Below are 24821 nucleotides of genomic sequence, written 5' to 3' on the forward strand. Positions count from 1 at the left end.
CAGCCAACATTGGTGGATTCTGACGGAAGAAAGAGGAAATCTCAGGGCAGATGGGAGCTATAATCCCTGCAGGATGTTGGCCTCGTCTCTCTGCACTCAGTCAGTGGCGCCCCTCCTCCACTCCTCTAAATACAGAGATACACCTGGTAGGGCCTCCTCCTCTGTAATTATAATGTAGAGAAAATACCAGTAAAACTTTCTGCATTTCACAAACAAGCACTTCTTTCATGGGCACTTTTTACTTTTTACCATTTAAAACGAATGAAGGAACTGACTGATCAGCTAAGAGCAATAGGAGCTGTAATTGAAGAGGAAGATCAGATTGTAACACTCCTGGGTAGCTTACCACCAAGCAATGCTACGATTGTCACTGCTCTAGAAACAAAGATGGACAATTTGACATTACAGTTTGTTTAGCAAGCATTAATCAATGAAGAGCAAAAAAGAGTCAATGTTAATGATGTCTACAGTGCTGCTACATCAGGTGGTGCATCAGCCATGTCAACACAAGTTCACAGAGAAATGCAGGACCATTCAAAAGTAGTGGGAGCTGAAAGACAGAGTTCATGGAGATGTTACAAGTGTGGCAAAGAAGGACACATAAAGCGTAACTGTCCACGCTGGAAAAAACGAATCAAAAATCACAAAGCCAAGAATGCGGTATGTGAAAATGAAGAAGACCCCTCTGAGAGTGCCTTTGTTGCAGAAAATGCAAATCTAACTGAAGGACCAGCACAAGATGAGTGGTTGATTGATTCTGGAGCATCAAAACACATGACCTGTGACAAAGAAATTCTTCAAAACTACCAGCACTTTTCAAAAACACAGTCTGTAAAATTGGGTGATGGCAGGGTGGTGGAAGCTCAAGGATTTGGCATTGTTAAATTGAACATGACCTTCAAAATAAGTGATGCTAAGCCTGCCACAATGTATGATGTGTTATACGTCCCAAAGTTGTCTGGAAATCTTTCTTCAGTGGGAGCTGCTACAAGAAAAGGAAATACAGTGCAGTTCAAAGAATCTCGGTGATACATTCATGGCAAGGATGGAACTCTTCAAGGAATGGGAACACAAAGATCTGATGGACTGTAGCAGTTGGATATTAAAGGATCTATGCCGGTCTGTCATAGTGCATCAGTAACAACTAATCTGTGGCATCAGCGCTTAGGTCACACCACCAAACTAAAGAAACTAGAAGCTCTGGTGAATGGAGTGAAATTCTCTGCAGACAAAGAACTTCCTTTCTGTGAAGCCTGTGTGGAAGGCAAGCTCACAAGACAGGAAGGCAGTGGGAGAAATCCGGTCCAAACGTAAGCTGCAACTGATCCATAGTGATGTCTGTGGACCCATGCAGACTGAATCCATCGGTGGGTCAAAATACTTTGTAACCTTCATTGATGACTTTTCTCGCTGTTGTAAGGTTTACTTCATAAACAAAAAAGTGAAGTCTTAAGCAAATTCAAGGAATTTGAGAGAACATTCTCCAATGAGTGTGGACACAAAGTTGCAAGACTGAGATCAGATAATGGTGGGGAGTACATTTCAAGTGAGTTTCCAGAATATTTGAAGGCTCAAGGTATCCACCATGAGATATCTGTACCTCATACACCTCAGCAAAATGGAGTTGCAGAGAGAAAAAACAGGACATTGATTGGTTAAAGCAGCTAGGAGCATGTTGTCACATGCTAAACTACCAAAGATGTACTGGGCTGAAGCAGTAGCAACAGCAGCCTACATACAAAACAGATTGCCAACATCTGTTCTGAAGCAAGAGACACCCTACCAACGATGGTCTGGTAAAAAACCTGACATGAACCATGTGAGAGTGTTTGGTTGTGTTGCTTATGCACATGTTCCAGATGCTGAAAGACAAAAACTTGACAAGAAAACTGTAAAGCTCAGGTTTGTGGGATATGCGAACAACGCAAAAGGATATCGTCTGTTTGATGAAGAAAAAAGAAGAATTCTGATTCAAAAAGGTGTCATCTTTAATGAGTCAGACATTGACTGGAAACAGAAGGAGGAAGTTTCCTGTCCAGAGAAAGAGGTGATTACCATCACAGAAGAAAAGGAAACAACTGATGATGACGTCACTGTCGATGAAACTATTAAAAGAGGAAGCAGAATCAGAAAGGCTCCAAAGAGATATGGATATGACGAGTTTGCAGATATGGTGACTGTTGATCATTGTGCTAATGTGTGTTCTGTCATGGAACCAATCACACTGAAAGAAGCAGTAAGAGTCCAAATGCAAAAGAATGGCAAGAAGCGGCTGATTTAGAATACCAGTCACTGGAAGAAAATGAAACATGGGACCTGGTGGAGCTACCAAAGGACAAAGAGGTCATTGGATGAAGATGGGTGTTCAAAGTCAAGCATCAAAATGATGGAGAAGTGGAGCGATACAAGTGCAGACTTGTTGCCAAAGGCTACTCACAGCTCTATGGTGCCTGTGGTACGTTTTAGCTCAATTCGTACATTATTGTCCTTTGCCATCCAGAATAACCTACATGTACATCAAATGGATGTTGTCACTGCATTCTTAAATGGACACCTGGAGAAAAAAATATACATGGAACAACCTGAGGGATACATCAAACCAGGTCAGGAGCATCTTGTATGCAAACTAAAAAAATCAATCTACGGATTAAAACAGTCTCCTCATTGTTGGAACAAAGAGTTCACAAAATTCATGATGGATCTTGGATTTAAGCAGAGGACCTCGGATCCCTGTGTGTTTGTGAAGTAAGTCATCACAGGAGCTGGAGATAGTTGCAGTTTATGTAAATGATCTGATGCTGATTACAGAGTCAACTGAAAGCATGGATGAGTTAAAACTGACTCTCCAAGAGCGGTAAAAATGAAGGACTTGGGTGAACTGTCCTACATCCTCGGCATCTCAGTTATTCAAGACAAAGCAAAAAACTGCATCTTTCTTCACCAGAAACAGAACATTGAAAACATTCTTCAGAAATACGGGATGGATAAAGCAAATCCTGTTGCAACCCCTGCTGGCATCAGTGTAAAGCTGAAAAAGGATGATGCTGTCAGTAATCCTGTCAATCCAAGCAAGACCAGACATAACACAAGCAGTGAGTGCAGTGTCAAAGTTCAATGCAAATCCAAATACTGCACATCTGACTGCTGTGAAGAGGATTCTTCGATACCTGAAGGGAACTGTTAACCTTGCTCTAGAGTCTGACTATACAAAGATTTGACTGGTTCTTCTGATGCTGACTGGGCTGGAGATCAAGACGACCGCCGTTCAACAACAGGCAACATATTTCTACTCAGCGGAGGAGCAGTGAGCTGGCTAAGCAAAAAACAAGCAACGGTTGCACTTTCAACAGCAGAAGCTGAGTATGTTGCTCTCAGTCAAGCAGCTCAAGAGGGAACCTGACTGAGAAGATTACTGAACGATCTGGGTTTGGTCACAAAGCCTACAGTGATTCTGGAGGACAACCAAGGAGCCATTGCAATAGCAAAGAATCCGGTGGACCATTCAAGAACCAAGCACATAGATATTCATTACCATTACATTCGTGAATGTGTGCAGAATGGTGAAGTCAAGTTAGAATATTGTCCAACCGATGACATGAAGGCAGATATCTTGACAAAGCCTCTTGCAAGACAGAAGTTTGAGTATTTTAGAAAAAAGATTGGACTTTTTCCAATGTAAATCTGTGATAGAATGTCTTACTTTGTAGTTTTCATTAATCATCATAAATGATGTATGTGAGAATGTGGCTGTTCTTATTTATTTATTTATTTATTTATTTATTTATTTTTTGCCAGTTGTTTGTTGATTCTTGCGTTGTGTGTGAATTGTGAGACAGTTATTTTTTGTTTTTGGGCATGTGCACCGACTGATGGCACCCTTTGAATTTCGTTGTCCTTGTGACAATGACAATAAAGATTTATCTTATCTTATCTTAAAGTTGACTATTTCTTGTTGAGTATAGCAAGACAAAAAGTAAACTATAAACAGAAAAGGACTAATACGTTAGTCTTGCAAGTTGAGTTAAAATTGATTTCAGCACTATCTTGTGTCTTAATACTATTGTAAAAAATTAAGTGGCAGTGTTGAAATATGAAGCAGTAATTTGTTCAATGATTAATGGAGAGGTTGTTATGCTGCCATCTGCTGTGTCTTCTGAGTACTGCAGTTGTATTGTACTGTTCTGAGAAAGACAATAAATGAACGCACGTTGAAACGCCTGTTCTCTTCACCTTTTTCTTGGGTCAATTTTGTTTTGCCTTACTCATGTTTTGTAGTGGCCCAGATGGAGTTTCTGCTTAAATCTGAATTTGTGGTGGGACCTAAAGATTAGGGAGATGGCCAAGAGGCCTTCTAACTTCAGGGACATGGAGCTCATTGTCCAACAGAAATAGTCAAAGCAACAGTATAAACATGTTGTATGTATAGCAATCATACATACACCATGTATGCTAACAGTGCCAACAGTTTTTCACTGTTAATTGAGAAAGGAATAAATAATTGCTTAGAGATTTTTTTTAAATTCAGAATTTTTTTTCTCTATCATAAACAAACTTCTTGGTTGAAAGAAAATAATTTGCGTGGCATATTAAGAAATATCTGCAAATAGAGTTGCACAGTTTACCATGAAAGTATTGTCATTTCAATAATAGTGCAAAGAATGTAATAATTGTTTGCTAATGATTGTTAAGTATCAGAAGATCACTCTGTCACAGTGAGGATTAGGAACATGTTTAAAAACCAAAGGAGGAAGAAAACTTGATTTACGGTCACCAATTTTTGTTGTCCCAATTTTAACCAATAAAATTGCCATTGCATAGTTTTCTAATATTGTGCAGCTTCATTCACAATCATACTTTTCAATAGACCTGTGTAATATTCTCTACTTAGTGGTGTCTGCAGTGACTCCTGGTTTTTTGGACTGTTCTCAGACTTGCCCAGGTCCATGCAGTGTTCTCTTTGGACCTGTTATGGCACTGAAAAGGGTTTTGTTGCCCTTTGTTTCAAGCTGCTGTCTCAAATGTCCCAGGAATGTCATGTTTGCAAATACAATAGTTCCAGGGTCACAAAGGCTCATAAAGATGTCAACAACAACAAGACGAGCCATGTTAGCCTGGAGGTCCCAGGCTGTTGAGATATGGAAATCTGTACAAACTTTAATGTACACTGCTCAAAAAAATAAAGGGAACACTTAAACAGGTGTTTAACACTTAAAGTGTTCCCTTTATTTTTTTGAGCAGTATATTATATTGCCAAAACTATTTGATCACCTATCCACATTATAGCAATCATGTATTCCAATGATGTCCTTGGAATACGAAGCACCTAGGCATGCAAACTGTTTTTACAAACGTGTGAAAGATTGGCTCGATCTCAGGAGCTCAGTGAGATCGATCACAGTTCCATAACTGTGATAGGATAGTCTGCAGGAATGGGCAGATTTAGGTAAATTATTGTTTTCTTGTGGAACAATTCTGACTTATAATGATTTAACACACTCAAAAAAGATGTTTTATTGTCTTTCCCATTTTGAACAGTGGCTATAAAAAACCCAAAAAGTAAAGCAGAAACTAATGTGTCAGTTACATTCAGTCTGGATTTCAAGGAGAGATAAATGTTGCACTAGTCATTTTGTTAAAAACTACTTTTTTTGTTAAATTTTTTGCATTCAGAAATACATGCACTCAAACCAATTGTGTATTGTTGCTGAATTAACAGTGAAATTGTGTTACTGCCACAGAATATGAATATTTTTAAAAACTTTCCAAACATATTTGCCATGTTGCAGGGAGAGTGCAGAAACAAGCTAACATTTTTAATTTCAATGACTTTCTTTAAAAAGAACATTTTCTCATTTGGTGATTATTTTAGCTGCACTAGCTTGTTGTCATTTTAAATACAAGTTATCTTTTGCTTCATAACTAGGTAGTATTTGGATAGTTAATGTTTGCCTGATGTCTAGTTGTAAACTGATTGATATAAATGAGAAACTATGTACTGTATGTCTGTGTTGTATGGTTGCTGTCACATCTGGCTCTGCCTGTTCGGGGTGTGTGTGTTTGGGGGGTATTTGTGTAGGAATGCGTCCTCTGCATTATGCTGCATGGCAAGGGAAGACTGAACCAATGAAAATGCTGCTGAAAGCAGGCTCCTCAGTCAACGGACAGTCAGACGAAGGACAGATCCCTCTCCACCTGTCAGCTCAGCACGGACACTATGATGGGGTAACTCAGTGTGTGTGGCTGTTTGTTTCAGTCTAGATCTGATGGGGCATGTTTGAAATTTGGGTCAAATAAACCAGTAATGATTTTGTGTGTGTGTTGCAGTCAGAAATGTTGCTACAGCATCAGTCCAACCCTTGTATCTCAGATGCAGCTGGGAAAACTCCCCTGGACCTCGCCTGTGAATTTGGGCGTGTTGCAGTAAGTTCAATAAACAAAAAGAAAGTTTTTAAATTTTCTTTGTTTGAACTAAATATCTATATTTGATATTTAAAAGAATGTTGTAGTTTCCTCATAATCAGACAGGTTTATGTGTATGGCCCATTTCAGCAACAAGACAAAAACAAAAAGTCACAGAAACATCATGCAGTCACCAATTTGAGAACAATATAACATTTTATCAAGTGTCTTTATCAAACACATCAATACACATGAATATGTTGGTCAATGTTCCATTAATTATGGTTCAAAAGCAACTCTATACAGGTGGGTTTTAGTCTTGATTTAAGGGAACTCCATGTTTGATTTTGTAGGTCTGTCTGAATAAGCAATAAAACAATTAATTACATGATAAATTAGAACAAGCTCAATAATTTCCATTGGCATTCTTTATCATTTTTCCTTTTTTTCTCTTTTACCATAAACTGTACGATAACAGTATTCAGTGTGGTTCTTTGGTCCCAACTTATTCTTTTTGAAGAAAAGTTTAGTTTTCAGAGACTTCATAATTCATTTTATTTGTTGTTTCTCTTATTTTGCTTATTTATTTTGGATAGTTAAAATGCTTTTCAGTTCCAATGTTAAATGTTCATTAGAATTTAAAGTTTATAGACCTTTAAGAGGGTGTTTTTGCATTATATGACATTACCATTATGTTACTTGAAATGGTCTCAAAACTACAATATAAGTGTTTATCAAAATAAATTGTAACTTTTAGGACAATTTATTGTCAGCATAATTTGTTATCATGAAACACCTGCTATGTATAATATATATATATATATATATATATATATATATATATATATTTTTTTTTTTTTTATAAAAGTTGCATACTGCAGCTTTAATAGAGAGAATTAGTTTGTAAAATTTAGAGGTTTGCAAGATTACTGTGCCTTTAAGCAATTTAGGAAACAACAGATGATGGTTTCCGAAACTTCTTTGTAATTTATAAATGGCTTTATAAGCATCTGATTATATTGTATTTTTGTATTTTACCTCAAACATGCTGCTTCATTGTGTGATGTCAGAAAAAATCAAAATAAATAATATTAGACTCTTGGAAGAGCAATTGTGGAGCTCCACATGTCTGGCTCATAACTGAGGACTTTTGCCATAGGAATGTGCCTCATTATCAATTATAGCAATTGTATATAAGTGAAAGCCATAACTGTTTTCAGGCATCACACTGCTCAGCAAGGTTCTGCGTCCAAGAACAAAAGAACTTGTTTTGGTGCAAAATGTTGGAATAAACCACAGAACAAAAACTAAACTATGAAGATGTTTGTTGAACCTGGTAACAGTGTCATTATCCACAGTGAAGCACATCATGAAACCCCACTCAGCCATGAAGAAGCCTTTTTTCCTAAAGTAACCTAGAATCCAGATTACTGCTTGTGAATTGATTCAAGGACAAAGACTCTGCAATCTGAAGCCATGTCCTGTGTTTTGATCAAGTTTTGATCAAGTTTTGATCATTGAAGTGATTGGTCATAGTGACCATTGTTACAGTTTGTGAGCTTAAAAATGTGAGCCCAGGTGTGATGTGTTGTATGGGTGCACTTCACAAAATACATGGGAAGGCTGAACACAAATGGTTCTTCTGAATGATCAATGACCTTTAGCATACAATCAAACTAATTACAGAGATTTAAGGACAGTATAGTTAATGTTTTGGGGTGGCCATTACAAAAGTCTGATCTCACCTCCATAGAAAAGTTGTGTGTGAGCAGGGCGGCCTCCAAACAGGAACTGGCCAAAATTACAGAAACAAATTGCGAGACATTTGCTCCCAAGTCAAAGTGTCTAAAAGGAAATTCTATCAAATACTAAGGAAGTTTAAACTTCTGAATTTGAATAAAGTAAGAAAAAAAATGTGTTTTTATCCAACATTCACTCATTGAAGTTCCCACTGATACTGTGTTTTCCTGTTTAGGTGGTCCAGCTCCTGCTCAGCAGCAACATGTGTGCAGCCATGCTGGAGCCGAAACCCTCAGACCCAAATGGAGTCTCCCCGCTGCATCTGGCTGCTAAGAATGGACACATAGACGTAATACGGTCCGAACAATAACTCTTAAATCATAATAGTCATTTACTCTAATGAACAGTACATTCAATGTTTCTATATTCATTTTAAAAAGTACTCCATAGTCCATGCCTACATTTGCAGATTTCCTTTCACTCAAAGCAGACAGTTAGCACTAAGTCAACACTTTTAAGCCCTAAAACTCCCTAACTCAACTCAAAAACCCACAATCCAAATACATTTCAGAACTGCAGTCCAACTCTTTTCCTGTACATTTGCTTCATAAACAATGAACTAAGGAAACAATTAGTGTCTAATGGTAGATACATGACAACATGAAGCATGCAAATGTACCAGCAAACAGCAGCCATCTAATCTCTTTCTGCTGGGATATATTGAACCATTAAACATGATTTCTGACTACATTGACTGCTTTCATCAGATAAAAATGCCAAACTGAAGGCCGTCAAGCTGATTCTGAAATTGGAGTTTCATCAATAGGTTTTTTAAGGCTGCCTGGATGATGTCCTGGAATGACTTGTAACTGTAGGACCTTTTTGTTTACTTGGTTCTCGCTCAAATTGGTGTGCAAAAAAAGTAAAACACACCAGAGAGAAAACAAACAGTCATCCAGCCTGCTTGGTATCTCTATCTAACTAAGTAAAAAAATCTATTAAAAAAATGTAACCACAATAACTCTTGAAGATGGTTGAATAAAAACAGGCCGTGTTGGATTGCGTCCTAAATCTCTGCCAGCTATACAGCGTTTGTTTTTATGTTTTTCATGCTTCAGAATCCTCAGACCCAAATCATTTTGGGATGGTGACTTTATAAAATAAACAAAAGTGTCATTTAAGTTGATGTTGCTCTGCAGGTTGTTGATCCAGGCTGGGATAGACATCAACAGACAGTCTGAGTGTGGTACTGCCCTGCATCAGGCTGCCCTCTGTGGGAAGACGGAGGTGGTGCGGCTGCTGCTAGATGTAAGTATTTTGTTCTTAAATGTGTTTTTTTCAGCCAAGCAAATTTACACCTCATTGTTCATCATTCTTTACACTGTGCAGTAAAGAATATAAAGACATTTCTGGAACATGTTGCATAAACAGACAATCTGGCCAGCCTCATGCTGTCACCACACCATCCCTCATACTGATCAGTGTTCCAGCTTTGCCCCTTGTTTATCTCCTCTGTTTCATTGTAGAGTGGCATCAGTGCAGGAGTGAGAAACACTCTGAGTCAAACTGCCTTGGACATTGTTAACCAGTTTACCACCACACAGGCCAGCAGGGAGATCAAACAGTTACTGAGAGGTGAGGCCTTGAACTCACACATTCACATCCATACTGACCTCAGCTTTGGGTTAGGGCTCATCTAGAACATTGCTAGGAGTAAAAACTGAAATGCAGTCAGAAAAAGTAGGTAAAAAACAAAATGCTCCCTCCTGTTTCTACACAATGTTGGAGCAAAAGTAGCTTCCAGGGCAGGGGTCGGGAACCTTTTTGACTCAGAGAGCCATGAAAGCAAAAATATTTGGATATTTATTTCAGTGAGAGCCATATAATATATTTTAAGACTGAATTCTACTAAATGTGAGTATAATAAGCCTCTGAATTTATTTTTTTAAATAATGTTGTTATAATACTCACCATTAATGTGACTTCTGGTGCTGCATGAATTTGCTGATGGCTTTGTAGTCTGGTTGGTACTTGGTAAGGTTAAGCTTCATGCAAGCGTTGAGGCTTTCATCTGTTAAATGTGATCTTAGGTTGGACTTGATGTTGTTAAGATGTGAGAATGACTGCTCACATGCATACGTAGATCCAAACATGGTGCTGCTCAGTAGCTCTTGGCACGCTTTCTTTCTACTGTCTCCCGCCGGGTATTTTGACGCAAAGGTAGCATGGCGTGTGTCGAAGTGCCGCTTTACATTCAACCGTTTCATCGACGCAATTTTGTCATTGCAAATTAGACACACCGCAGAACCTGCTCTCTCCACAAAGGCAAATTCTTCGGTCCATTCGTCCTGAAATGTACGACACTCCTCGTCTTTTTTTCTTTTCGCCATCTTCTTCGTCAAAGGGTTAGCTTTGAGCTAATGCCCCAGCAGACTGATTCAAAAGGGGGCATTTACCTGTTTACCCAGCAACAGCCAACGTAGGCTATTATCATCCAATTAAAATAATGGACTGCTCCAGCAGCCAATAGCAAGCCTGAACAGGACATGAGCGGTGGAAAATTGATGGATCGATAAAAACTTGTTTTAATCCATCCAAATTAAATATTTTATGTTTTATCTGCGAGCCAGATGCAATCATCAAAAGAGCCACACCTGGCTCGCGAGCCATACCATCCCGACCCCTGTTCCAGGGGTTTAATCAAGAGTTATTGATTAAATGTCCCTCAAATGTCAATCAATCTACATTATTTATACCACAAGGTAGATTTGGTTACAGTGACGTGAGCCAGCTTTCTTGCCATGCAGGAAATTTGATATAAACACACAATAAATACATACAATACATGATTAAAAGTGTTTTTTATGTTAAAAAACATAAAAACAAAAAAATAAATACACATAAACTTAAATACAGTATCCTCATTTTTACAACTGAAAAAAGAATAAGGAAACCATGTTAAAACTGTACTAAATTGAATTTTAAAAACTTATGGCAGCAGGCAAGAAATTGGTTTTATAAAAACTGGTTTTACATTTGTAGACCAAATATCTGCATCCAGAAGTTGCAGTGCAGAGGATGACACATCTTTGCAGATGGATGTAGATCATCTCACCAGTCAGCTTCCTGAACCAGTTTACTACTTGGGTCAGGCAGTGACCATGTGTCAAACAGGACTTTGTTGGTATGAAGTAAGGGAGCAAATGGACTAAATTTGCCTAAAGCCATTTCTAAATTTCACAATCAACTCATACAAAGTTCGAGAAGCAGGTTTCTATTCTTTTAGATTTTAGAACAAAAGAGAAGTAATGAATGGAACCTGACATATTCATTCAAATAAATTAAACATTTTTGCTTTAAAAATTAGGTCATTCTATTGTGATATTAATGGCAGCTAATTCATGAAAACACAATAAAAGTGTAAAACAAAACTTTTTTTTTACCTTAAGATTCAAAACACTGCAAAGTTACTAACAGCCTCTGTGGAGCGCCTAGTGTTAAATGATCAAGTTAAATTGAGTTGCCCTAAAAACCCTTCTGTCTAGAAAAAATTGAAAAACTGAAGTGTTTCTTATCTGGGCTGGAAGGGAAAATGTTTTCTGAGATATTCTTTACTTTTATGTAACATTCATAGATAGTAATGTATAAAAGTTGATCTGCCCCAGCTTCTGTTTTTTCATTGTGCCCCTTTGTCCTGTAGATGCATCAGCTGCAATGCAGGTCCGAGCGCTGAAGGATTACTGCAACAACTACGACCTTACCAGCCTCAACATCAAAGCTGGAGACATTATCACGGTACATTCACCACATTTTGCAACCACTGTAAAATATTTTCTGATGATTTCATATACTATAAAGCCCTAGTTCTATTTGTTGTGGCTTTGGTCCCTATTTAGGCCTGTTGTTTCTTTTTAAATATATGTTTTGTGGCATTTCCTGATGGGGAACTTGATTTATTTGTGTCTCTAGCCTAGTTGATCAGAGAAAATGACAGAAAAAGTTAGTCCCCAAGACGAGTACAATTAGAAATGAAATGCTCTTTGGCAGACAACTTTTTTATTACCCAGAAAGGGTGTGGAAAAACCAAAACTGCAAAAGTACAATAGAGTAAATTAAAAAAATGTTTGGCTTTCCTAGGTCCCTACTTCGAATCTCTGTCCTTGAAGGCTCCACTAATAAAATATGCAGAAGTATACGAGCTATGTTCCAGGATTTGTTTCTAGTGAAAAACTTCAGGGCCTCGTTTCAGAAAGCAGGGCTAACTAACTCTGATAGGTTTATTTAAATTCCTAACTTGCAAAGAATCAACCAGAGACATAATTTTCTTTTCTGCAGAAAAGGAGGGAAGATCTGAGACGCGGAAAGCCGCCGTCAAACACTGTCTGGGATCAACTCTGTCCGATCTTTGTCTGCATTTGGCTTTATTAGAAAATACAAGGAAGGAGGTTGGGCTTTTCACATAGTCACACAAAGAATTTGACCGATGACCTTTTTCTACAGGGTGTTCTGGAACCTTCTGTGGACATGCCCTTGAAAGGGCATGGGGCTGACCACAACTAATCAGTTACACATGTAGCTGATAACACAGGAATGTGCAAAGTCTCTAGCCTCCAGGCAAACATCCTAAAAATGGTTAATAGTGTTTCACAGAAGAAAAGGAGTCAAGTAAACATCAAACAAAATAATAATATGAAAACATAACCTTTCAAATAAACTCATAAGTAAATGAACTTAGATAATTTTTCTAACAAACTCGGGCAGAAACTCTGAAGAAACCACCTAGTCTATGATAATCAGGGGTTTTGGTTTCAGAACATGTTAAAGTCACAATGATGTACAGCTCAACAGTGGGAGGGCTCATATTTAAAAAGCTCCATCATAAAATAAAATTTACCTAAAAATAAGCTTTTCATGCCTGATACCAATAACATAACAGAGAAACAGAATAGCTTTAATAAAGAGCACCAGCCAGGGATTAAACCCTGGTGTTTGGTAGAACCTCATCATGTTAATGTGAGTAAGATTCATATTCACCTCATAGGCGCCTCTGCTGTACATTAATAGTTTATGTGCTACAGTAAATTTTCTAACAAGATCTGGTTGGCATTAAAACAAAGTGCAGCACAAAGAATGTCCTCGTTGTTTCATATGAGTGATGTGCGAGCAGAAGTTTTGACTGTGGCGAAAAACAGTAACGCTAGAAAATATATTAGTCCGGGAATGATAAAACATCTAACTGCAGCGTGATCACCCTCATCTGACAGGGATTTCTGCAGAGTATTTACTCTCCAACATGTAACGGCTCCCACAGAAAAGAACACTTCATTTCTAACGCTTTCCTTGTGCCAGGTTTCAGCTAAAATATAGAACAAACTTAGGGTTTGTTCAAACAATCCTGCTGCCGAGCAGGGATGGTTCACGGAGTACGTTGTGGTAGTAAGTTGACTCTGGATACACAGCTTTCTGAAACGGAAAACCCAGGATATGCACATAGCTACCCCTCCTGCTTTCTGAAACAGGACACTGAAGGAGCTTCTCAAACTTTCATCTTGAAGATGCTTTTCACTAGTTCTCAGGAGCAAATGCTCTGTGCATTTAAACATAATCTAAATAAAATCATCTGATACCAGGCATCTTCTGGGCAATAAGTCAGTGCATCATCTTATTCATCCATTTTTCCACTAAGTGTTCCTAGTTCAGACAGATGTTTGTGTACAGGTGCTGGAGCAGCACTCTGATGGCAGATGGAAGGGCTGCATCCATGACAACCGCACCGGAAATGACCGCGTGGGCTACTTCCCATCCAACATCGTGGAGGTCATCAAGAGGGCAGGTGACCACCCACATGACAGCTGTATGTGTGTGTGTGTGTGTGTGTGTGTGTGTGTGTGTGTGTGTGTGTGTGGCTTGTGTGAGTGGTTTGCATGTGTTGTGTGGTAGCTAGCAGCAGCTTTTGGCCTCCATCAGCCTGTTGCTCATCAACAGTGTCCGCTGGCGGCTGTTTACCTCCTGTTCCTTCTGTCTCCTTCCTTAACCTATACCAACCTCTTGCCTCTCTAACCTCCCCCCTGCCCCCACACACACACCCCTCTTTGCTTCCTACAACTGCTTTATTAGACGCTTTTGTTCATTTTATGTGTTTGCATTATTGCTTAGAAAGATTCCATCTGGATATATATGGATGTTTTCTGGTTTTAATTTCAATCAGTTCTATTTTTATGCATTTTTTTTTTTACTTTTTGACTGATCAGTTGTTGTTGTTGTGTTGTTTTTGTTTTGCAACCTCCCCTCTTACCCCCTCTCGGGTTGTACCCAGGCCACTCCCCCTCCCAGCAGTGCCACACCCTGCTCCTCCGCCGGCCCAACCCCTGCCCCATTGCCTCAGCGAACGGACACCCATACCCCCCCTCCAAAGTCCTCCCCCTGCATCTGCATCTGCCTCCTCCCCCTCCCCTCCATTCCGGCACACATTCCCTCCCTCGCTTCTCCTCGTTTGGGTATGTTCCTCTTCCCATCTCTCCTCCTCCTCTGTCCATTTCTCCTCCTCTCTCCACTCCTCAGGAGCAGCAGAGTCAGACAGGTACATACTGTAAACCACAGATAAGCATCCTTTCTTTTTTTATGCTCTTTGGACAGAAAACTCATGGATTGTCAGCTGTTGCCTGGCTTTAGTTAAAGCTCCAGTTCACTCAGATGGCGAAAACACCAAACTTTGCCACACCAGTGTTTTGCATTTTATTTTAAACCTTAAAATCGATAAGTGTTTAGTTTTAATGCTATAGCTAAAGTTCTTTTGTTTAATTTTTGTAATACAGTGTAAGAAAGTCAGTCCCAGTTCTTTGTATAAATAATCTGTGTGAACTGATCCTTTAAGAGAAAGATTCTGTTAATTTGTGTTAGTTCATATGATAAACAGTGCTGTGCAAAAGTTTTGTGTAATGCTACATTTCTTCCTGTGTTCCTTCTAAGCAGTCAGTCTTTCCTGTAATATGTTAAACTGCTCTTCAGGATTTCAGAAGGGATTTTACTGAGCTTCTCATCTCTAAGGGAGAGCCCAAACACCATACGGAAAAAACTCATTTCGGCCGCTTGTATCCATGACCTTGTTCTTTCGGTCATGACCCAAAACTCATGATAAAATGGAGAGTTCCACTTTTTGACTCTGCTCTCTCTTCACCATGAGAGACAGGTACAGCGCCTGCTTCACTGCAGACGCTGCACCAATCCGTCTGTCGATCTCCCGTTCCATTTTTCCCTCATTGCTGAACAAGATCCCCAGATATTTAAACTCCTCCACTTGGGGCAGCCCCACCCCCCTCCCCCACCAAGAGAAGGCACTCTATCCTTTTCCAGCTCAAGACCATGGCCTCGGACTTGGAGGCACTGATCCTCATCCCAGCTGCTTCACACTCAGCTGTGTACCGCTACAGTGAGAGCTGCTGATCATGGCCTGATGAAGCCAACAGAACCACATCAACCACAAAAAGCAGAGATGAGATCCTAAGGCCACCAAATCGGATCCCCTCAACACCTTGGCTGCGCCTAGAAATTCTGTCCATAACAGTAATGACAAAGGGCAGCCCTGGCGGAGTCCAACTCTCACCGGAAACGAGCCCGACTTATTGACAGCAATGAGAACCAGACTATGACACCGGTCATACAGGGACCTGACAGCCCGTATCAAAGGGCCCAGTACCCCATACTCCCGGAGAACCCCCCACAGGGCTCCCTGAGGGACACAGTTGAACGCCTTCTCCAAGTCCACAAAACACATGTAGACTGGTTGGGCGAACTCCCATGCACCCTCCAGGACCCTGCCGAGGGTGTAGAGCTGGTCCAGTGTTCCACGACCAGGACGAAAACCACACTGCTCTTCCTGAATATACGGTTCGACTGTCCGACGGACCCTCCTCTCTAGGACCCCTGAAAGTAATCCTCTAGGACTCACTCTTAAGCCTCCCTGGCTTAAGAGTATGATCCTTCTGTAATTGGAGCACATTCTCTGGTCCCACTTTTTGAATAGGGGCACTACCACCCAATCCTGGGGAACTGCCCCCAATGTCCATGCAATATTGCAGAGTCACATCAATCTTGGTTGATTTTTGGGAATCCAGTTCCCAAAAATCATCCAAAAATCAAAGTCTGAAGACAAACTTTTAAAGACCTCCAGAAACAGATCTGTATCTCAAAACTACTTAAGCACATTGGAAGAATCTCTGAAATAGGAATAAATTAGATGTGGTTTAAAACTTTTGCACAGTACTATGTATTTTATAATAACATTATGAGGCTGTTCTAGGTTCTTAAAAGTACTAGTCATGGTTGGACAAAGCAAATCATTTCATTTAAAACTTTTGACTTACAATGAATATGTTCACATTTATGAAGTATGTTATTATCCAGTATAAGTATAAATTAATTTCACTGTCAGATTATTGGAAATTGTATCACCACTCATGCAGTATTTTTTAATAAAAACAATACTTTTTAGTCAAAATGATAAATTATTGAACCAAAACAAGTTATTTTAAACCCTAAAGCTCTTCTAAAATCTTTAGCTTGACATGAGTAATAATGATTTATAGGTGACAGATTTTTATGGAGATATGCATTGCACTCACTGTCTTGGAGAATTTTTTTGTTTTTGTTGTAAATGATTAGAAGTTGGCCTCAGAAATAATTTGATTTCTTCTTCAGTGACAATAAAAATTGTGTGTATATGTGTGTATGTGACAGGTTCCCGGACAGCAGAGCTGAGTCCTCAGGGCTCACCCACTTTAGGACATCAGAGCAGCACCAGCGAGGACATCTGGGTGTTACGCAAACCAGTGGCAGGTACACCCCAAACTCTGCCTGTAGGAAAAAATGTGAATTTCTGCAGTTTTGTTCTATATGACCTATAACACCATAGAAAAGCTCAAAAATCGATATAGTTTGCTTGCTAAAGAGCTGTTTTTTTTGCAATCTTTTAAATTGATATTGTTCATCAGTTCCCCAGGTTTTCTCAAGCCTGGGGAACTTGGACTTCAGTTGCATTTTTTGTGTTTCCCTCTTTAGCTGCTTTACCTGACTAGATTAGCCCAGTGTTTGCTTAGAAATAAGGAAACTTGACAAGGCCTTATTGTAAAGCCACACCTAGAACACCTGACTCACTGTCAACAGTTCTGTCAGACAGAATGGGCTCAAATTCCAGCAAGCTATCACGTAAAGGCTGTGTGAGGATACCCAAATGTTCCACCCACAACATGCAATTTAAAGGGAATGCTACCAATTACTGAGGCAATGTATGTAAATTTCTGATTTTGAACTTTACTATTGCTTCATGTCACCTTTGTGACATAAAGCAATACATGAAGGCATGAAGAATAATTAAAAATAATTTTGGTAATTCTAACTGACTGACGTTTGGTCTGATTTAACTTCAGGTAGTGAGAAAAAATGTGTGTCTTTTTATTTGTTGTATATAAACTTTTAATTTCAGCTATATGTTCTACATAATATACACACCCACTCCTCGAATGTCTCAGCAATAACTACAGATTAATAGCATCTGTTCTCAAGGTGTACCATGCAAATCCTCTGTCTGTACCGTTGAAGATTAACTCACCTCATTATGACTGATGCTTGGTGTGGCTCTTTGAGCAGGGCCTGTTGAGTAAACTACCTGACTGATGTAGCTAACACTAATTTTACCACTAAAAGGCTCTCAGACAATTATAGTGCATTAAACTTTCAGCCTAAGATGGTCAGGCAGTTGGATCTGGACTTTCTACTGAAGCTACAGATAACTGACTGGAAATTATCAAAAAATCAGCAAAAGTCCAAAGAAAATCTTAAAAGACATGCAATTACTCAAGACCACTTTCAAAAGATTGCAATGAAATTTGGCTTGCTGGAAGATATGAAGTTTCTGATTGAAGGAGGAGAGCGCAGTGGCAGTGTGTGCAGCTTGGGCAGCGTTCGCTCCTCCAGCAGCCTGCAGGGATCTGGAAACACCCATGTCCTGACAACACCGGCCCCCAGTCCTCAGCCGGCCCCTACGCCAGGACTCAACACTCATGGCCTCAACGCTCCAGGGCTGCATGCTCAAGCTGAAGGGGTTAAGGTAAGAGGCTTCCTGAATGTGTTCACATACACAGGTTTTTACCACATTTCTGCTTTTAAGTTTCACAGAACAACCAGCACGTTGTTTACTGGAAACAACAAAACAATTTCAGGAAGCTGACACAAATGTGTTTACCATGTTAACCACAGCTGTGCTTCCTGTCAGGTTGTTTTTCCATCTTTTTTCAGCAGTTAAACCAGGTGCATTTTGGTTTGGCCTCCACTTTTCTCTTTCACTTTTACTTTAACTCTGATTTTGTGGGTTGCATATGCATCACTCAGAGAGCAATGCATATTAAAGCGACCAAAAAAATACTTAGGATTTTTTCCCCCCTTTATGTAAAAGTTTTGGCACAGTGATAAATTTAAATGGGATAAAGTTTAAATTAACTAAATAGAGTAGTGCCAGTTATGATATTCTTTGAATATCAATATCCAAGTATTGTCACCTATCCTTAGCCCTGGCTTTTGGATCGTTCATTCTAACTTCTAAATAAAATTTGACCCATTCCACTGCAGCTTTGGCCAAGTCTTTGGGGCTGCTGTCCTGCTGGAAGGTGCACATTTATCCCAGTCTAAAGTTCTTGGAGTGTCTGGAAGGGTTTCTTCCTGTATTTGGCTCCAAAGATTTTCCCATTATCTCTGACTAGCTTCCTATCCCTTCTGAAGAAAAGCTCCCCCTATTGGTGCAAAAAGTATAATCTGACTTGGACTCCTTATTTCACCTGTTTGCTTTGACTCCCACTTGGCTTGTGGCAAACTGCAAATTTGACTTTTTTGTCTTTCAACCAGTGACGTGTGGTCAGGGGAGGCATGGATAAATAATATATAATAATAAAATAATTTAAATTGCTATTTTCACCCTGAGGTTTGTACTACAAAATATTTATTTTTCATTTAGCTTAACCAATTTAGATTATTTTTTCTTCAAAATCGCTGAATTTGTCCAATTTCCCATTCAAATGCTTGGTGAGGCAGCATAGATTCAATAAGGCACTGGAAACATTCCTCAGAGTCTGGTTCATATTAACATGATAGCATCACTCAGTTACTGCAGATTTGTTGACTGCACATCCATGATGTGAATGTCCCATTTTACCACATTCCAAAGGTTCTCTATTGCAGTGGTTCTCAAATGGGGGTACGCGGACCCCTGGGGGTACGTGGAGGTACTGCAGGGGGTACGTGAAGCTTTTCAAAATATCTTTAAAAAATCAGTAGGCTCCTCATAATAAGTCTTGGGAAAAATTATTTTGTGAAAAGTTCGCTAAAATATAAATGTGTGTTCATGCACTGAATTTTATATTCAGTATTTAGTTTCAATATCCTTTAAAATAAAACGGTTTGACTGGTTTTATACCTTCCTGGTGGTCACCGTCTTCTGTTTTTCTTTTTTGTTTAACCATGCAATGTTTGCAATATAGATGTATTTGTCAGGTTCACTGATATAAGTTGTTTGGCTTTAATAAATCAGACAGTGATTTTAAACTCAGACAGAGTTTGGGGAAAAAGATGGCGGTCGTTCTTCGTTCGCTAAAGCTGTTCTTGTTTACAGGTTAGTAGTGTGAAGCTGGTGGAAACTGTCCCCGCTAAAATGTAAATTTACAAGTTCATTCGGTGCTGATTTCGTAATTACTTGCTAGACGTGTTTAGACGTTCGAGGGAAAAAGAGTGATTTTGTTTCATAATTACGGTTTGTAGCTATAACGGTCGTAAAACAGCCGTTATAGAAGTTTGCTACATGTATCTAAACTTCGATACACTCTCCGACCCAACCTTATTAAGATTTCGGTGGTATCCTGACGGGTTGTGTTATCTTTTTATAGGAAGTGTTAAAGTTACTCTGTTACATGTACCGGAAATCAGTTCTCATCAGTTTCAAACATTTATTATAGACGTTACCACTTTTCCCCTATTACCCTGTAATTGATTCTACTGTACTAGCTTAAGCTAGATCTAGTCCTCTAAATATGCCCATAATAAATTATAGAACTAATAATATGATTACATTTTTCAGAGTTATTACAATTCAAAGAAATTAGTAGCCTTACAATTTCACTGAACTTGAGGAATAGTTTTCTTTTTATGTAAATCTGTAAGATTTAAATCGATTGTTGAATTGTTTTGATTTGGCCCATGGATGCTGTCACAGCTGGTGGGGGCTGATGTTGTTTATTGAAGTAGATGGAATATGGTTGTTTTGGAGCAACGGAAGGACACATGGACATGAATGCACAAAGGAATGTTCAACGTATGATTGCATGATTTCATGATTTTGACAATTTGTAATAAAACAGACAGAGTTTGGGGAAGAAAACGGCGGTCGTTCTTCGTTCGCTAAAGCTGTTCTTGTTTACAGGCTTCCCACTCGGAAAAAAGGAGAAGAAGAGACAAAACAAGACAAACATCAATTGTTACAACTGTTTCAATACAGCTGAGACATGTAACATAGGTATAAAAAATATTTTTTCTGAGGTAACAGCCTGCGATGTCATCGATGACATCACGTCCGTCCCTGACTGTCACTGATGACATCAGACCGACAAAACGAACGTGATGTCATCGATGACATCGCAGGCTGTTCCTTCAGAAGTGCTTGAATAAGACGACCACGTGGTAATGTGAAGGCCTGTGAAGGCCAGGGATCCTTGAATGACCTGGCCTGTGAAGGCCCTCGCACCGAACGTGGACGCGAGGGCCTGTGAAGGCCAGGGATCCTTGAATGACCTGGCCTGTGAAGGCCCTTGCACCGCCACCTGGATGCGAAGGCATGTGAAGGCTCTGGCTCGTGAAAGCCCTCGCACCAGCACCTGTATGCGAGGGCCTGTGAAGTCGTGTAAAAGTAGTAGAAAAAGTTGAGTACCTTTCTACCGTTTCTACTCTCTGCTCCTTCCATGCGTTGCTCTAGGGTGTCCCTACGCTCTTTCCGGTCTCATACTGATGTTTCCAGTTTTGTTAGAGCCAAATTATAGACAGCGTTTCACCAGGAGACCTAGAGTGAGGAGCCCCGCCCCTTTCCCCCTTGCGCCTCAGACAGAGTTTGGGGAAAAAGATGGCGGTCGTTCTTCGTTCGCTAAAGCTGTTCTTGTTTACAGGTTAGTAGTGTGAAGCTGGTGGAAACTGTCCCCGCTAAAATGTAAATTTACAAGTTCATTCGGTGCTGATTTCGTAATTACTTGCTAGACGTGTTTAGACATTCGAGGGAAAAAAAGGCCCTCGCACCGCCACCTGGATGCGAAGGCATGTGAAGGCCCTGGCCTGTGAAAGCCCTCGCAACAGCACCTGTATGCGAGGGCCTGTGAAGTCGTGTAAAAGTAGTAGAAAAAGTTGAGTACCTATCTACCGTTTCTACTCTCTGCTCCTTCCATGCGTTGCTCTAGGGCAGTGGTTCTCAAATGGGGGTACGTGTACCCCTGGGGGTACGTGGAGGTACTGCAGGGGGTACGTGAAGCTTTTCAAAATATCTTTAAAAAATCAGTAGGCTCCTCATAATAAGTCTTGGGAAAAATTATTTTGTGAAAAGTTCGCTAAAATATAAATGTGTGTTCATGCACTGAATTTTATATTCAGTATTTAGTTTCAATATCCTTTAAAATAAAACGGTTTGACTGGTTTTATACCTTCCTGGTGGTCACCGTCTTCTGTTTTTCTTTTTTGTTTAACCATGCAATGTTTGCAATATGGATGTATTTGTCAGGTTCACTGATATAAGTTGTTTGGCTTTAATAAATCAGACAGTGATTTTACAGCACTGTACCTCTTTTTAATTCCAAAAATGTTTTGCCCGTGTCAGGGGGTAGTTGACTAAAAATATATTTTTAAGGGGGTACATCACTGAAAAAAGTTTGAGAACCACTGCTCTATTGGATTGAGATCTGGTGACTGTGGAGGCCATTCGAGCACAGTGAACTCGTTGTCGTGTTCAAGAAACCAGTCTGAGATAATTCGCGCTTTATGACATGGCTACTTCCATCCTACTGAAGTAGCCATCAGAAAATAGATACACTGCAGTCATAAAGGGATGGACATGGTCAGCAACAATACTCAGGTAGGCTGTGGCGTTGACACAATGTTCAATTGGACTAATGGGCCCAAAGTGTGCCAGGAAAATATCCCCCACACCAATGCACCACCACCAGCCTGAACTGTTGATACAAGGCAGGATGGATCCATGGCTCCATGATGTTGACACCAAATTCTGACCCTACTGAATCTGAATGTTGCAGCAGAAATCAAGACTCATCAAACCAGGCAACGTCTTTCCAATTTTATATTGTCTAATTTTGGTGAGCCTGTGCGAATTGTTGCCTCAGTTTCCTGTTCTTAGCTGACAGGAGTTGCACCACGTGCAGTCTTCTGCTGCTGTAGCCCATCCGCCTCAAGGTTCAACGTGTTGTGCATTTAGAGATGCTTTTCTGCATACATCAGTTGTAACGAGTGTTTATTTGAGTTACTGTTGCAGTTCTATCAGCTCAAACCAGTCTGACCATTCTCCTCTGACCTCTGGCATCAACAAGGCATTTGGCCCACAGAACTGCCGTTCACTGGATTTTCTCTGTAAACCCTGGAGATGGTTGTGTGTGAAAATCCCAGTAGATCAGCATCTCTGAAAATCTCAGACCAGCAAGCCTGGCATCAACTACCATACTATTGTATGTTCAAAAGTCTCTTTAATCACCTTCCTTTCCCATTCTGAAGCTCGGTTTGAACTGCAGTAGATCGCCTTGGCCATGTCTACATGCCTAAATGCATTGAGTTGCTGCCATGTGATTGGCTGATTCAACATTTGCATCAATGAGCAGTTGGACAGGTGTACCTGATAAACTGGCCGGTGAGTGTATAGTCACCATCATCCAGAACTTTTTCTCTGTAGCTCTCTGCAGATGATTTTGGCCATGTCTACGTGCCTAAATGCATTGAGTTGTTACCATGTAAGCTAACATTTGCGCAAATGAGTGGTTGGATAGGTGTACCTAATAAAGTGGCCGATGAGTGTATAATACCAGTTTATTTAGGTAGACTTAAAAACCTTCAATTTTTCACAATACTATAAAGATTCATAGAGCTCAGCTTCTTAAAAGCTTGGTGTAATGTAGAACAATCCAGCTGATCTAACCAGTCTTAATATTAAAACTCCTTTGAAAATGGCTAAATAAGAAATCTTAAGATGTAAATTATACCATCAGCTAATTATTATGCACGGCGGTGTTTTCTTATAGTACCTGTGCACATTATAGGCTTGTCTGTTGTTCTTAACTCAACATGTAAATAAGCAAAAGACAATTCTTCCAGTACACTATTTAGATGACCACTTAGTTCCACCCTGCGCATGAATCAGTCAATCAATCAATCAAATCAAATTTTATTTGTATAGCACATTTCAGCAGCAAGGCATTTCAAAGTGCTTTACATCATTACAAATACAGAAACGCAATGCAATATAGAATCAATAATCAAAACATGACATTAAGTCAAGTTCCATCAGTAAATTTGTAATTGATTGAGTTTCAAATACAATCCTAAACATGTGGGTTTTCAGTTGAGATTTAAAAGAAGTCAGTGTTTCAGCTGTTTTACAGTTTTCTGGAAGTTTGTTCCAAATTTGTGGTGCATAGATGCTGAAAGCTGCTTCTCCTCGTTTGGTTCTGGTTCTGGGGATGCAGAGCAGACCAGAACCGGAAGACCTGAGAGGTCTGGAAGGTTGATACAATAACAGCAGATCTTTGATGCATTGTGGTGCTAAGCTGTTCAGTGATTTATAAACTAACAACAGTATTTTAAAGTCTATTCTTTGAGCTACAGGGAGCCAGTGGAGGGACTTTAAAACTTGTGATGTGCTCTACCTTCCTGGTTTTAGTGAGAACGCGAGCAGCAGCATTCTGGATCAGCTGCAGCTGTTTGATTGATTTGTTGGACAGACCTGTGAAGACGCTGTTACAATAATCAATACGACTGAAGATAAACACATGAATGAGTTTCTCTAGATCTGGCTGAGACATTAGTCCTTTAATCCTGGAAATGTTCTTCAGGTGATAGAAGGCCGACTTTGTAACTGTCTTTATGTGGCTCTGGAGGTTCAGGTCAGAGTCCATCACTACTCCCAGGTTTCAGGCCTGATCGCTGGTTTTCAGTTGTAATAACTGAAGCTGTGCATTGACTCTAGATCTATAACTCTAGATCGTTCCTCTTTAGGTCCAAAAATAATAACTTCAGTTTTGTTTCTGTTCAGCTGGAGAAAGTTTTGGCACATCCACACATTTATCTGTTCTAAGCATCTGTTCAGTGATTGGATGGGCTCTGAGTCACCTGGTGACATCGTAATGTAGAGCTGTGTGTCACCTGCATAGTTATGGTAGCTAATATTATTTCCTGTTATAACCTGAGCTAGTGGGAGTACCCCACATGTGACCTTTGACCTCTTTGATGAAAAGTTTTCAATTGAAACAAAGAAATCCCTGTTCTTTATGTAGGATTCAAACCAGTTTAGCACTGGACCGGAGAGCCTGACCCAACTCTCCAGTCGATTCAGTAATATGTCATGGTCAACAGTGTCAAAAGCTGCACTGAGGTCCAACAGA

General features: G+C 39.7%; 1 protein-coding gene across 4 annotated transcripts in view; it reads left to right on the top strand.

Moving 5' to 3' along the window:
* The window catches only part of LOC102231283 (caskin-1-like), a 99109-nt gene that overhangs the window by 40510 nt on the left and 33778 nt on the right, over window positions 1-24821 (top strand). The window contains exons 4-13 of one of the 4 annotated variants that reach the window (XM_023333536.1): window positions 6077-6222; window positions 6325-6420; window positions 8375-8496; window positions 9339-9447; window positions 9666-9774; window positions 11840-11934; window positions 13858-13972; window positions 14456-14719; window positions 16876-16974; window positions 18060-18244. In XM_023333536.1, coding sequence (XP_023189304.1) covers window positions 6077-6222; window positions 6325-6420; window positions 8375-8496; window positions 9339-9447; window positions 9666-9774; window positions 11840-11934; window positions 13858-13972; window positions 14456-14719; window positions 16876-16974; window positions 18060-18244 — 1340 coding nt within the window. Of the gene's footprint in view, window positions 1-6076; window positions 6223-6324; window positions 6421-8374; window positions 8497-9338; window positions 9448-9665; window positions 9775-11839; window positions 11935-13857; window positions 13994-14455; window positions 14720-16875; window positions 16975-18059; window positions 18245-24821 lie in introns of those variants that run through there. The other 3 variants (XM_023333537.1, XM_023333538.1, XM_023333539.1) reach the window with 3 other exon arrangements.

The sequence above is a fragment of the Xiphophorus maculatus genome, chromosome 5, assembly GCF_002775205.1.
Source record: "Xiphophorus maculatus strain JP 163 A chromosome 5, X_maculatus-5.0-male, whole genome shotgun sequence".
NCBI classification, from domain to species: Eukaryota; Metazoa; Chordata; class Actinopteri; order Cyprinodontiformes; family Poeciliidae; genus Xiphophorus; species Xiphophorus maculatus.